This window comes from Erithacus rubecula (assembly GCF_903797595.1).
Source record: "Erithacus rubecula genome assembly, chromosome: 20".
Lineage (NCBI taxonomy): Eukaryota > Metazoa > Chordata > Aves > Passeriformes > Muscicapidae > Erithacus > Erithacus rubecula.
In genome coordinates, this window is record NC_136672.1 from 5,717,833 (window position 1) to 5,733,161 (window position 15,329).

At 55.5% G+C, this 15,329-nt stretch overlaps 1 protein-coding gene across 1 annotated transcript; it reads left to right on the top strand.

The window, feature by feature from the left end:
- Positions 1–1,805: 1,805 nt before the first annotated feature.
- On the top strand, positions 1,806–11,970 carry FDXR (ferredoxin reductase; the record flags this gene model as incomplete). Its single annotated transcript, XM_079323211.1, has 13 exons — positions 1,806–1,947; positions 2,131–2,493; positions 2,578–2,675; positions 3,756–3,851; positions 5,022–5,144; positions 5,680–5,793; positions 6,318–6,419; positions 7,640–7,747; positions 7,927–8,011; positions 8,630–8,823; positions 9,117–9,288; positions 9,689–9,862; positions 10,522–11,970. 13 exons carry the CDS (start codon positions 1,806–1,808, stop codon positions 10,650–10,652), a joined length of 1,902 nt encoding a protein of 633 aa, XP_079179337.1. The 3' UTR covers positions 10,653–11,970.
- Between the last annotated feature and the right edge of the window lie 3,359 nt (positions 11,971–15,329).

Here is a 15,329-nt window from a genome sequence, read left to right on the forward strand (position 1 = left end):
GGAGGGTGAACTCTGCCCCCTGTGCTGCTGGGCTGGGGTGCTCATGTGGCCAGTTCAAGCCCCTCTGGGAAGCTGTGTCTGGCTTTGCAGGGTGCTCTGCTGTCCTACTTGCAGGATTGATGACAAAGTCCACCCCAGTGTCACGGTGGGGAGCTGCCAGCAGAAAGGGCAGGTGGCCAGACTGAGACCAGGGTGGTTTTGCTCTGAGCCTGGGGTTTTGCTCCCTGGTTTGAGCTGTCCTCCCATCTGGGCTGGACCCCTGCAGTCCCACACTGTGGATTTATAAGGCTTCACAGGTAAATGTGTCCCAAGGCACAGGGATGCTCTGCCCTGGTCCTGGCCTGTTGCAGCAGGCAATCCATGGTGATTTACTCTGCTTCTCCACCAAGGCTAGGAGCATCCTCAGATGCTCTGGAGAAGTGTCCCTGTGACTGAGGCTGGAGCTGGGATGGCTGTGGCATCCCTGTGCAGGTGATCCAGACTCAGATGAGTGTCCCTGATCCATCCAGTGTGACCCCTTTGGCATCAGAAATGCTGAATTATTGATTTATCCTGGGCTGGGGCCCAGGGGCTGCTGGTGCACTGCTCTGGTGGCATTGCCACCTCTATCCAGGCCCATGTGGGTCATCGACCCAGGACATTATGAAACACCCAAAGGGCAAATTCCCATCCTTTGGGCAGGGGTTAGGCTGGGTCTGTAGGCAGGGGAGCAGCTGGAGGGGTATGGCCAGAGCAAATAGCCTGAATGCTCTGGGGGTTAAAGACCCTCCCCAGAACTGTGCCCTTCCCCCACAGTTAATCTCTCAATTGAGCATCAGAAATAAATTAAATGTGACAAATTATTGACATTGCCAGCTCCAGCGAGGGCGTGAGGGATCATTAGAAGTGCTTTTGGTTCAGGCAGGGTAATCTTAACAACACATGTTCCTGTTTGTGGGCACAAAATGCTCCTTTGCCCTCTCCTGTTGTAAAGACATCAGCCCCAAAATTGTCCTGAGCATTGGTCAGAGCATCATGCCTTTTCCCAGCTGGATTTTATGGATGTTGTTTAAAGCAATGCCATCTCAAGGCAAGTGTTTGCACGTCCTTCAGCCAGTGGGAGATGGCCTGTAATTTGGGAAATAGATGGATTATTCCCTGCCAGAATTGGTGGATACAGAAGTTAATGAGGGAAAGGGAGAATTCTGGGAAAAAAAGGAGGATTCTGACTCCTGTACTTGGAACTCTCCAAATTTAAACCAACTGCTTTTGTGGATGACCTCTGCTGACATTTGGAGCCTTCTGCCTTGCCTGTCTGGGCAGGGGCTCGATAATTGCTGTGCTGACCTGAGGAAGAGGGTTTGGAGCCATCTGAATTCCTGGTCCTTGCCAGGAGGAGGTGAAGGAGCTGCTGCAGAAGGAGGCACAGAGCCAGCTGCCATTCTCAGCGTGCCATCGACTCATTTCCAAGACCAGGAGAAAACGTGTGTGGGGTTTATGATCCATATTACAACCAGCTCCTTGACTGTGAATTCCTCATGGTCTTAATTGCATTTTAAAAGCCCCGTCAAGCACTCGCCTGCATGCTCTGGCATCTGGCCAAGTTTTAAATGTCTGCTGGGCCTGCTGAGATGATTTTTCTGGCTGGTGTGTTGTGCAGGGGCTGAAGCAAGATGGGATGTGGTGGTGTGAGGACCAGCATTTGAAATGCGCTGAGTGATGGGGATGGAGGAAATAAAATAAAGACCATGGGGACGCAGGGGCAGGTTATGTCAGCATAATTTATGAATTCTCTCTGCCGTTAATGTTTTAGCCTTTATCGAAGGATGCTGGGGGTTTCTCCTGTCAAGAGCAGGATCGCTGTGCAGCGCGTGGTTAAAAAAAAGCTTCGCTTTCCCCGGTACACCTCAGGCGATAAAGGAGAGCAGGCAATTAGCAGCATCAGCGATGATGCTGCGAGCGCGCCGGGTACCGCGGACGTCTGACCATAGAGAGCGGCGGCGCGAAGGGCCCCAGCCGGCGCTTCCTGCCCCGCCCCTCTATGGTATCGCCCACTTCCGGTCAGCCGCGGGGAGAAACGGCGAGCTGCCATTGGCTGTCTGCGCGGGGGCGGGGCCAGGCGGCGGAGGGAGGAGGAGCTATGCTAAACAGCGCGCTGTTCCGCCTCGCGATTGGTCGGCGATAAGGAGGGGCGGGGCCGGGCCCGTGAGGGGGCGGCAGCGGAACCGGGCCCGGGGGACACGTGCCGGGGGGACAGGGACGGGACCGGGAGATCCGAACGGGGGAGCGGCGGCCGTGGGGCTGCGCGAACCGCGCCCCGCAGGCCCGTGCTCCACCCCTGGGCTGTGAGAGGCGCGGGGCCCCCCGGTGCGCGGGGTCGGGTCTCGGTTCCGGCGCTCTGGAGCAGTTGCCACCCCGCCGCTGTCCCTGACCTGAGGCGTTCCCGCCTCCCCGGTGCGGTACATAAAGCTCGGCCCCGCTGCGCTGCCCTGCGGCCATGGCCGGCGCGGGTGGGTGCCGGGCTCGGGGAGGGGCTGTGCCGCCCTGGCGGGTGGCAGCTCGTGTGGCCTCATGCCCCGCTGTCGCTCTCCCCCGCAGGTCTGCGGCGCTGGCTGTCCTCGCCCGCCCCGGCGCCTCGGGTCTGCGTGGTGGGCAGCGGCCCCGCCGGCTTCTACACGGCTCAGCACATCCTCAAGGTACCGCATGGCATCTGGCCGCGGGGGAGGGCTGGAACCTGGCTCTGCCTGGCTCTCAGCAGGTTCTGGGGTGCTTTAGTGGGCTCCTGGCCCTGCTCCAGCCAGGCCGGTGTTGTTGGAGCCCCACAAGGTCTTCCCGAGCCTCTTTGGATGGGGCACGTACTGCTGCCTTCGTCCCTGCCCCTGGGCCGTCCATTCAGGACTTCTGTTTGTTGCTGCGACTTAATCCCAAGTGATTTTTCTAGAATCAAATAATCAGCAGGAATCTGCCTCGCTCAAAGCTGTTGTCACCTAGCAGGAATGACATTAACTGTGTGTTAAAAGTGGATGTGTGGGATCTGCTCTTCTCTCTCCTTGTTACCCAGCAGAATTAAGACGTATGGATGATGCTCTACCTTGTGTCTGCAAATTTCAGTGCTCTGGGCAGTCAAGTCTGTTGGGAAATGAGACCTGAACACAGAATTGGGCTGCTGGCACCCTCCAGAGATACAACAGCTTAACCCCATCATTAAACCATGCTGTGTTGTCTCTGGAATGTGTTAGAAAATAGCTGTTACTAAGCCTCAGGGACGAATTTCAGGGCTGCTTAATCTTGGGAAGAGGCTGACTCAAAATACAAGATAACAGAAGCCTTGCAGCCAAACATCTGTCTAAGGCTCTGACCCTGAGGTGACTCAGGGCATGGCATCTCTGGGGACTGGGAGATGTCTGGCAGGTCCCCCAGCACCCAGGGTGCTGCACTGGCTGCTCCCCAGCTGGCTTGGGGGCTCTCTGATCAGCCCCCCGGGTATTGGGTACCCACCAGGTTAGTGTGAAAAAGGAGCTCAGGACTGGGCAGGGAGATGGAGTCCCACAAGATGGACTTGGTGGTGGTTGGGGTCACTCTGTGCTACATCTTGTGGTCTGAGCTGGCAGTAACAGGTGCAGCATCATCCTGCTCATGGAAAAGTCAGGAAGAGGCTGTTTCTGGCTTGCTGCAGCCCATTCTCCTGCCCTGTATTTCCCCTGCTGCAGATGAGTGTTTCTGGGCTCCTGTGACCTTTTTGTCCTCATCCTGACTGTGACTTTCTTCTCCCACAGCACCATGGTGGGGCCCTGGTGGACATCTACGAGAAGCTGCCCGTTCCCTTCGGGCTCGTTCGTTTTGGAGTGGCCCCAGACCACCCTGAGGTGAAGGTTGGTGCTGCCTCCCTGCCCTTGTCTGTGTGGTTGTGGTGACAGTGGTGGGTGCAGCTGGGGTGGTTGCTGTCTTTCCTGTGCCTCAGGCTCTCTGTGACATGGAGCTGTCAGACCAGAGAGGTCCAGATCTCCTCCTTGTCCATGCTAAGGCCATGGGCGGGTGACATGGGATACCTGGCCAGAACCAGGGGCTTGTGATGGCAAGTGCTGCTCCTGGTGCTGGTCAGCCTGGCCTAGAGCAAGGCCAAGGGGCACAGATGGGTTTCTTTGTCCCTGGGCACTTGCCAGCAAGATCTCACCTGCTCATTGCCGCTGCCATTTGCCCCTCAGTCAGTACCCATTCTGGGGACACACAAATCTCCTCAGGGGGGCCGTGGAACTTGGGCTGTAGGTGCTCTCCTGGGCAAGGAGAAGTTAAACCAAAGATTTCCCAACCATTTTCCTTTGCCTGGCAGTGAGCTGTACCCAGGAGTATCTGTATCTGAGCTGGAGTGCAGCTGGCTGGAAGTGTAGGACACAGGAAATCCAGACACAGCAATATGTTGCAATGATTTCCTCTAATTTCTGGAGATCCTAAGACCAAAATGCCTGGATCCCTTTGTGTGAGAGGGGAGGAATGGACATACTGCAGACACTGCCCCAGCTGTTATGGTGGTGCCTGTCCTGTCCCCACACTGAGCCCATCTGGAGCTGCAGGGGAATGGTGGTTTTGCTGTGTAGTCCTGATCCCTCAGAAGAAAAAGGTCTGGATGCCATCCTGCTCTGCATCCTCTCTCCAGGAAATGGCTTTCAGGAAAGGTTGAGATGAGATGCTGGCAGAGTGGGCCAGGTGGGCTGCAAACCTCACTTTTGGGAAGGAGTTTTCCCCTGCAGGGGAGTTTATTCTGAAGGGTTGAATGTACTGGAAAGATCCTGTCCTCTCCAGGTGGGTGCAAAATATGGATTTTCCTTTCACAAAGGGTGGTGGAGAGAGTGCCAAGTTACAGCTGTGCTTATCTCCCTGTGAGGTATCTCTGGCTGTCAGTAGATAAGAGTCTCAGAATAACTTGACTGGGATGAGGTGGTGAAGCATCTCAAGGCTGGAGGGAATGGGCCCAGGGATCTCCTGTCAGCAGCAGGCCTTGGCCCTGGCTGTGGGATGTAACTCCAGGTCTGTGATCTCTGCAGAACGTGATCAACACCTTCACACAGACAGCACAGTCAGAGCGCTGCGCCTACTACGGGAACGTCACCGTGGGAAGGGATGTGACAGTGCCAGAGCTGCAGCGGGCGTACCACGCCGTGGTGCTGGTGGGTACCCACAGCCTCAGTGCCCCAGGAGTCCTGGCAAAGGTCTGCAGGGTTTTTCTCTGCTGGGGTCTTGGGAAGAGTGTTTGGGTGAGGTGTTTCTGGGTGCCTCGTTACCATGGGGAACTCTTCCCAGCCTTGGGACAGCTCAGGTGCTCCAAGGCGTGTCCAAAACCCTTGCAGGGGGTGTGTGCTGGAGCTTGGCATAATGTGCAGGTCTCTGAAACCTCTCCCTGTGCTGGCCAGTGCTTATTTTAGCCTGCCATGGATTTGTCCTTGCTGCTCAGTCCTCAGCTTGTCATGCTCTGCCTTGGACCAAGGACCTTGGACCAAATTTGGCTCTTGAGCCCAAGATAATAAGGCAGATGAAGCCCCTGTGCTTGGGCTGTGTTTAGCCTTTCCACTGAGTATCTGAGCCCTTGGGAGGGGATATCACAGCCATGCAGTGACCCTGACAGCAGCTGGAAGGGAACATTTGTGTTTTGGTGTCAAACTCTGTGCATAGTGACATCTCTGACTGTGTCTGTTCCCTCCTCAGAGTTATGGTGCTGAAGACAACCGGGTCCTGGGGATCCCAGGGGAGAACCTTGCTGGTGTTTACTCAGCCCGAGCCTTTGTGGGCTGGTACAACGGGCTGCCCGAGAACCAGGGTGTGAGTACAGCCTGTGCTTCCCTGCCCTTCCCTCCCTGTGCTTCCCTGCCCTTCCTCCTGTCCTTCTTCCCATCCTAATGCAGGCATTCAGCTCCAGATTAAGTCCTGAAAGGCCTGCAATTGGAAAAGATTAGCAGGAGACATGTTAAATCCTTCTTAGATGGTTGAAATGTGAACAATTTGCACATCAGTGAGAGTGGATTAGCTGTCTCTGCAAGTTAGCAACACATTTTGGCAAGGCCAGATAGGAACCTGTAGGGGTGATGCTCTGCTTCCTGTGGAGACTTTTTGATCAAAACAGCTCCTGCTCCCAGGAGAGCAGGAAAGGTGGAAAGAGGGATCATCTGGGGTGCCTGGAGCAGCTGTGTCTGCTTGGGGAGGAGGCTGATGTGGAGTTTCTCAATCTGCATCACCTTTTTGGGGCGATGCAGGGTGGAAGAGAATTTGGATGGTAGGAGCAGGTCTAAAGGACTGGGCATTGTGGAGGGCATGGGGATTCAGTCACAGCTGGTCTCTCCCCACAGCTAAAGCCTGACCTGAGCTGTGAGACAGCACTGATTCTGGGTCATGGCAACGTGGCACTGGACATTGCCCGGATCCTGCTGTCCCCACTGCAGCTCCTCAGGGTGAGTGAGGTGCTGTGCACCATGAGGGCAGCCCAGGCCCCAAACTCCCTCCCTGCTGGGGGGCTGCTGGCTCAGACACCTCAGACAAAACCTCAGACTCCTCTGTCTCTAGGATCTATCCCCAGGGAAGGCTGTGGCTGTGACTTGGGTGATGCTGCAGAGCCTTCTAGATTGCTCTGCTGGCACCCAAAAAGTTGGAAATCAAGCATCATCCCTTGCTTTCCTATGAGAAGCAAAAGAAGAGCCACTTTTCCTCTTCTGCCACCAAACCAGAAACTTCTGTTGGGGTTTATGTTTTCCTACTGGAGATAAGGGCAGCAGCTGGTTTCAGCTGGTGGCACTGGGCAGACTGGTGGGCCTCATCCCTACAGACAGCTGGGAGCTGCTGTGCACCAGCTGCTCCATACAAATGCTGCCCCAGATGTTGGCAGCAAATGCTTTCCCTCTGGGAGAAATGCCATGAGGTTTGTTACAGCTGTGCAACAACTTCCTGTCTTAATATCTAAATTAAATTTAAAAAAAAACCAAACTTGGAGGCATTGCCAACCAGTGACTAAAGCCAGCTGGGAGCAGTGCTGCGAAAGACATGGCACTGGTATGAATGCCAGGGTGGGCAGGTAGTTAGTTCACTGGTCTGGAATATTGGTCTGGAAAGGTTTATCCTGGTTACCTTGTGTCTCTTGCATCATGTTTTCTCTGGGGAAGATCTTGCAGTCTAGATAAACACACATGATTGAAACAGAGCACAGAATTTCTGTGAGGTGCCAACACCAGGGCGAGGCCTGGCCGTGCTTGTGCTTGTGCTGGAGCTGCCTGGGACAGGCAGGTGGTGATTTGAGCTGTGGTTTGCAGCAGGTTTCATCCACAGCCTGTATATCCTGAGCTGGGAAGTCCCCCAACAGCATCTGCAGGCATGGAGCTCACTGGGAGCTCTGCTGTGTTACCCCAAGGTGAACCTGCTGGGTGGATCCCCCGAGGCAGTCACGGGCTGCTGGCTCGTTACCTCTGGTGCATTATGGCCTCGGGAAGAACATTCAGTGATGAGGGACCAGCTGTTCAAACAGCTCTGTGCAAAGGGAGATGACTTGTTTCCCATCCTCACCCGGGCTCTCTGCATGCACAGCCAGTTTTTCTGCTGATTTTTCACCTTCAGAGGCTGTGCCTTCCCCCAGCTCCCTCCAGACCTGCCCTCGTCCCACTCTGCCGTTTCTGTTTTGCAGAAGACAGACATCACTGACAGCTCCCTGGCAGCTCTTGCTTGCAGCAAGGTGAAGCGTGTCTGGCTGGTTGGGAGGAGGGGACCTCTCCAAGTTGCTTTCACCATCAAGGTGAGGCTGGAGGTGCTGCTGTTTCCCAGAGTTGAGCCCCAAACTGCCCGTCCCTGGTGGGGAGAGGTGGTTTGGGGGTGAGTGTGGATCCCCCTTCCTGCACCCATTTTCTGGATCCTAGGGGTCTGGGGCTGTCCTCTCTCTGCTGGAGGTAACATTCTCCTGCCCACAATTGCCAGGAGCTGCGGGAGATGATAAACCTGCCTGGTGCCAGAGCAGTCCTGGACCCTGCTGACTTCACAGGCCTCGAAAGTGCTGTCAAAGGTGAGGGAAGTGTGCCCTGCTCCTCCAGACAGGGTCTCACCTTGGCAGGTGAGCAACCAGGAGTGGTCTGCAGGTGCCCAGAGTGTACATCAGAGAAACTCTTGTCCTGTACTTAATGCCTGCCTCGTGAAGGCTCAGTTACCATGGTATGTGACGTCCTCAGAGTGCCAGGAGGCACCAAGATAAAGGAACATTGTGTATCTCTGTTTGTGCAGCCACTCAGTGCTTACACTCACTGATGAGAGCAGGAGACTCAGGAGGGCTGAGAGAACCTTGCAGGGAAAATCCCAAGGCTGTTGATTTAAGAGCTTCCTGTAGACCTAAAAAGAAAACGCTGAGTTCAAGGGTGTCCAGAGATCTGCTCTTCTCTATGGGCTGCTGCCTCCAAGCACCAGCAAGACAGGAAATTGCAGACTTTGATTTGTGTGTCCCACTGCCTCAAGCCTCAGGAGGTTCCCTGGTCACTTTGACTTGCAGTTTGTCATCTCAAAGGCGCTGGGCTCCCACTGACATGACAGACTCACATACTGACACTGCCCTGACATTGGCCTTGGCCCAGTGCTGTGTCCCAAGGGGCTTTTGCTGATACCTGTTGTGAAGATTTCTCTCTTTTCTTAGATGCTCCCAGGCCCAGGAAGCGACTGACTGAGCTGATGATGAAAACAGCCCTGGAGAAGCCAGTGGAGGTGGCAGCAGGGGCAGCAGCCCCCCGGGAGTGGGGGCTGAAGTTCCAGCGCAGCCCCCAGGCAGTGCTGCCCAGCGCTGACGGGAGCAGGGCGAGGGGCGTCCGCATGGCCCTGACCCGCCTGCAGGTACCAGGGGCTGCTGGCCCTGGGGGGCTGCTGGCCCTGGGGGCTGGGATGGAGCAGGAGTCTCTCCAAAGGCAGCTCTGTCTTCCCTGTCTGGCTAAAGTGGCCAGTGGCAGGCTCTCTACCAAAAGAACTTCTGGTACCAGAATTTTTCCAAAGGGAGCTCTTTCCCTGCTGCTGCTGCAGAATGGCCTTTAGCAAATACCAGGGGTCCAAGATGCCAAAGGGGATTGGAGGGGGCTGCTGCTCTGCAGTGGTCACTGTGGTGCTCAGCAACCTTTTCCTACCTCTCTCAGGGCTCGGGGGACTCTGCCAAAGCCATTCCCACTGGAGATGTGGAGGAGCTGGAGTGTGGGCTGGTGCTCAGCAGCATTGGCTACCGGAGCCTGCCGCTGGACCCGGCCGTGCCCTTCGACAGCCAGCGCGGGGTCATCCCCAACAGCTCGGGCAGAGTGGAGGGTGTGCCAGGTCTGTGTGCACAGCGATTTGCAGGGGACACGCAGAGCACAGCTGGTGGCTTGGGGGCTCTGGGGTGGGAAGTTCATTCACCAAGGACATATTGCACGCTTTGCAGAGTGGAAACTGAGGAAGTGAGCTGCCTCTATGAGGGGTTAAGAGCTGGCCAGTCTCCATCTCTTTTTAGGGTTGTCTGGTTTAGCACAGGGGTTTTGCTGCATCTTGTTACTGAAATGACACACAATCTGTGCAGCTGCTTAGTGCTGATCTGTAGGTACACAAATTCCTGCCACAGCACTGTCTAAAGGGTCTGTTCACACCACCAAGGTGGGAAACAGGGCAAGGACTTGCAGCCAGAACTGTCCAAGGCTACGTGCTGACCTGAGCCTGGCTGTTCCATGTGCCCCTGCAGGTCTGTACTGCAGCGGGTGGGTGAAGAGAGGACCCACAGGCGTGATCATCACCACCATGAACGACAGCTTTGACACTGCCCAGTCTGTGCTGGAGGATCTCCAGGGGGGTGTGCTGGATGTATCCCCTTCCAGAGAAGGCTTTGGGCTTGTGGAGAGCATCCTGTGCAGCCGAGGTCAGTGTGAGGGTTCAACACAACCAAACTCCTCCTGGATCTGTGAGGGATCAGAGGCTGAACCATGGGAATGGATTTTTCTGCTGTTTCGATGTTCCAAAGCCCAGGGAGAACAGGACTTGAATTCTCTCAAATATCTGTGTCATTGCTAAGGTTAACGACCACTTTCTGGGAAGGGCCATTAAAAGTAGCACAGACCTTGGGTAAAATGTCACTGTCAGCTGCTGAGACAGTGAGCTATGGCTCTTGAGTGGTTTTCCTAGTAATCCTTCCAAGCAAATTAGGGAAAAGATTAAAATGCCCAGGAGAGTAATTTGCTGTAGCTGTATTTAAAGACATTCAATTAAAGTGTGTGTGTGTGTTTTGCCTCTTAAACTGTCTGAGGTTTAACAGTGAACTGGAAGCATTTTGTCCCCTGAGGTGGTTTGTGCTCGCTGTTGTTACGGTTTGCAAAGGTCTGACTGATCTGAGCCGACTGGAACCTGCCACCCCTCTCCTTGTGGCTTCAGAAATTATTTCTCCTTTGCAAGGCTGAGCTCTGACACCGTGTCGGAAAAGGGCAGTTTGCTGCCACATCAGGGCCCTGCCAATGGAGAGGTGAGGCTGAACTTGTTCTTACTTGGTTAAGTTCTCTCTCCTGTCTCTCACCATCACCCCAGGGGTCCGTCCTGTTTCCTTCTCGGACTGGCAGAAGATTGATGCTGCGGAGGTGGCGAGAGGCAAAGCTGCTGGCAAACCCCGGGAGAAGATCGTGGATCCTGCAGAGATGCTGCAGATCATCGGCCACTGAGGCAGCAGTGTGGGAAAGTGGCACTGCTCCATCCTGGGGCAACACCAGTGGGTCATGAGCAGAGCCTGGGAGCACAGGGCTCGTGTCTGGGGCTGGAGGTGGCTCTGGAGGGGTGTGTGACACTGGGGCCTCTCTAGTAACAGTGAACTCTGGGTTCCCTAAGTCTCAAGACCTCAGGCTGCTGGCTGGCCCCACATCCCTGCAGCCAGCTGCCATTCCTGGGGTGATTCTTGTCTGTCTGAAGCATTAGTGAATCTTGCAGTGCAGGTAAGGGGAGGTGTGTGTGCACCTGGGGGACTCCTGGCCTGCCACTTTCCCACAGCAAGTTGCATGGAGAAGCTTCCCTGTGTCTTGCTGCCTCCCCTTTAAGCCACAAGCCAAATTGGTTTGTTGCCTTGTCATTCATGCCAGAGCAGGCATCTTTTAATAATGATTTTTTTTTTAAATAAACCCTTCCAGGGAAGCCAAAACGGACCTGCAGCTTGAGTCTGGCTTCTTTGACTGCCACTGCCTTTACCTCAGAGCAGCCCCCAAAATGCTGCAGCTCCTGTGACATCCAAGGCAAGGCAGCTCTGGGTGCTCTACACAAGCAGCAAAGGGCATTAATTTGCCTTCTGCTTCCCCCAGTTAAATCCCAGTGGAGCCTGGGTTCTGTTTTATGGGGTATATTGGGATAACAAGCATGTAATTGCCTTGTTCAGGATGGTGAGGGATGTCCATGGGCACCTGCCAGTGCTGACTGGTGCAAGCAGTGCCTTGAGCTCTTTCTCTCCTTTCACTGGTGGGGTTATATTTTTTTGCCTGTGTGTTTTGAAGCCTATTAAATGCTTCTCTTAGCCCAGATTGCCTACGGTGACGGTGTCAGGTTTTAAGCCAGATTACAAACCGTGAGCTGTAATCTCCTCTTTATCCGTGGTGCAGGGGCAGCATCAGCAGGGCCCCTTCTCTGGCTGTCCCCCATCCCCCTTGCTCTTCCCTGCCAGAGCACTGCAGGATTGCAACCCCTCCTCCCCAGCCTGTGGAAATGGTGACAGTGGCAGTGGCTCTGTGATGGAGGCAGAGGCGAAATCGAGCTAGGGCAGCCTCCACCTCAGCCCAGCCCTCTCTCACAGCAGAGGACTTGCCCACAGGGCACTGTTCTCCCACCTCATCTCTGTCTCGACTCAAGGAAGGGAGATCTCTGACTTCTCCCTATTTTTCCCTTTTTCTCTCCCATCCTTTTCTATTTAAATCTCATTTGAAAGCTCATTAAGAAACTCAGGAAATGTGATAATGGGAACTCGTACTCAAACGAGCAATAAAGCTTTTGTGGAACAGCTGTTTGTGTGATGTGGCTCTCCTTACGTCTCACGACTGATGCAGTCCTAATGCTGAACTCTCGAGCAGGAGATTACATCAGTGCTGGGTTCCGAGGTGAATCAGAGCTTTGGGAAGGGGGGTGTGGAGGCGAGGGGGGCTGCACCTACCACAGGGAGCAGCAGTTCAGGTTGGCAGCCCTGCCAGGAATGTGATGGCAAAGGGATTGTTGTGTCTGCATCAAATCTGAAGATTTTGGGGAGAGAGGAGACAGATCCTCCCCAGGATTTTCTTCCACATTGCCTTGAATATTGATGCCAGGGTGCTTTTGTAGCCGTGGTAAAGGCCACTGTTCCCAGGCTGAGGATGCTTCAGGGTGGTTTTTGGGCTGTGGTAACAGATTAACGGGAGTGTCCTTGCCGAGCTCGGTGACTTTGCTCAACCCTGACCTTGGCCAAGCCCCTGGGGTTAATCCTGGTCTGTGGGAAAACCATGGGATGATGAAGGTCAGTGAAGGGCAGGGGCAGGGGACCGAACCTCATGGGCAGAAGGAGGATGGTTGCAATCATGTAAATTCTTATTCAACACTTCCAGCTCCCTTTCCTCTGCTGCCTACCCACCCAAGCCCTAGCCCCGTGTCCGGGTTTCTTCTGCTCCCCCTCGCTGTCCCTGCCCTCCATCCTCCCCGGGGCAGCGGCACGCACCCAGCCCAGGAAGGTCGGTCCCTGTCCCCGCCGCCGTGTCGTTAGGTGGCGCTGGGAGCCCGCACCGGGGAGCGGCGGGGCCGGGAGGATGGGGGTGACCGGGCGGGGATAGCGGGGTGACCGGGCGGGGATAGCGGGGTGACCGGGCGGGGATGGGGGTGACCAGGTGGGGATGGGGGTGACCAGGTGGGGATAGCGGGGTGTGATCGGGTGGGGATGGGGGTGACCGGGTGGGGATGCGGGGTGACCGGGCACGGATAGCGGGGGGGTGACCGGGCACGGATAGTGGGCGGGTGACCGGGCATAGATGGGGGGTGACCGGGCATGGATGGGGAGGTGACCAGACACCCCGGGGTCCCTGTATTCCTGCTGCCCGCCGGGGCTCCGGGCAGCCCTCGCAGGCTCCCGCTCGCATTCGGGTTGTGCTTTTAGGCACAATAACCTTGTGTTTGCCCCCGATGTGTCCCCACCGCGGAGGTGCGAGCGGGCAGCCTGGCTGGGCAGCCATCCCCTCGCCATCCTCTCCCCTGAGCTGCCACAGGAGCAGCTCCAAGGCCATTTTCAGACGCAGGTGAGAGCTGGGAAGGCAATGCTGTGAGTGACACCCGTCTGCTGTTGGAAAGAGGCCTGAAACACTGCAAGTCGTCGCTGCCAGCTCTGCATGTGGAATGCCCTGCTTGGATGAGTTATGGCTCAGCTTAGCTTTAATGAGGCTGCACAAAGCTGTTGGAGGTCAGCATGTGGTGAGCGATGGCCTGGACAGTGGCCGGACACGGCTCCCTGCTCTCCTTGCTGTCTCCTGTGTGCTGTGCCAGGCAGCTGGGCTGGCTGTGGGGCCGAGCACGTCTCACTGTGGGGTGATGGCATGGTTCCATTAGGGACTTTGCATCTTCCTCTTGCTGCTTTGCACTGCCGTGCCTCACTTTCCCTGTCTGAAGACTGTCCAGGCAAGCTCTTGGGGCTCGTGGGCTTCTGCCTTGGAGTAGCAGGTCTGGCACATCCCAGAAGCTCCTGTTGATGTTTCATTTTCCAATCACTCCCAGAAGACAAGTGCAGATCTCTCACTGGCTTTGCTCGTTGACTGCCTGCTGAAGTTGGCCTTTTCCAATGAGCTTTAGAGCCCACAAAGCAGGAGGTTTCCTGCACTCTGGAGTAAGAGAGAAACCAGCTTGGGCTGGATCTCTGGCCTGGCACTCGGGAGCTGTGTCACTGTTTAAAAGCCAGCTTACGCGACCAGAAAGATGGTTGAGCAGGCTTTTCGCCAGCGTGGCTAATACTCGGTTTCCCATCCCTAGCCCGCGCTGGCGCAGAGGCGGGCCGGGCTCTCCGCCGGCCCCTCGCCGCATGAATCACCCAACTGCGGGCGGGCCCGGAGCAGATGGCTCCGGAGAGCGCTGACTTCAGAGCCCTGGCCGAGCACAGCCCCTCGCCTGCTCTCCCGGGCACCTCCCTCACTGCTCTTCCCCTCCAGATCCATCCCCTGGGCAGGGATGGAGAACACATTGCGTACCGAGCTCTGGAGTCATTGGGCAGGACACCAGCCCCACTGTGCTCAGAAGACATTTCACTCATGGGACATCATCCCTTCTCCCAGAGGACCCCAAGCATGTCCTTGAACCCAGACCCACCACAGGCTCGTGTTTTCCACACCCAGTCTTACAGATCCAGCCTTGCCAGGGATCTTAATTTGCCAAATTCTTGCTCCTGGTTGAAGGGTTATGCAGGGTCAGGTAGTGGTGCTGCAGGTCCAGAAGTTTTCCCTTTGCTTGGGATAGATGATTTTGGAATTTGGGACTGCATGAGCCCATTTCCCAAGGTCAAGAGAGAAGCAGAGGTGTAGGAGATGCAAACTCCAAGCAGCTGTTTCCAGGAGTTATTTAGGGATACAACAGCAGCAAATAAAGTTGTTGGCGAGTGATGGCTGGTTACACCCCAGAAAGAAATTATTTCCTTCCTTCCTGGGAAATTTCCATTTCCAGCAGCTTTGTCTGCCTCATCCCCAACCTCTGGGGCAGCCCTGCAGGCACACACCTCCCCAGGGGGAGGAATTATCCCTGCAGGGATAAAACCATCCCCGTTTATTTTTGCTCCCTTAATTACTGTGAGGGTAGGACGTGGTGGCAGGGGAGCAGAGCTGTGTCAGATTGGAGCACAGAACCGTGCCAGGCATGCACCATGCACAGCACCATCCCCGTGACTTCTGTCCCACCTTTCTCCTTGCTCCACTCCCTGCCTTGATTGCTTTTATGGCTGCTGGGATCCAAGAGACCAGCCAGCACAGTGTGATTATTGAAGCACTGAAGCCCTGAATTCTCTGGGGGATGGAGCAGACAGGGGAGGTGGGGAAGGAGGGTGGCTCTGTCAGCTCAAGGTGGCACAGGGTGGAGAAATGTGATCTACACCTATGTTTATATCTTAAGTGAGACCCAAAAGGACAGAGACAGAACTAGGAGCACCTGGGCTCAGAACTTCTTGATTTTAAGCCAGACTTCTTGGGAAGGGGAGGTTGGCAGCCAACAGAAAGAATTGGGATGGATGCAGGACTGGAATGAGCACAGGGCAGGGAAGGTCCATATAGGTCCGTGGCCAAATCTCATCTGTCACAAGTGTCACCTGCAAGACTCAGCTCTGGCAGAGAGACCTGTGGGTATCTGATGTCAGATGCCATTAGTGGGAT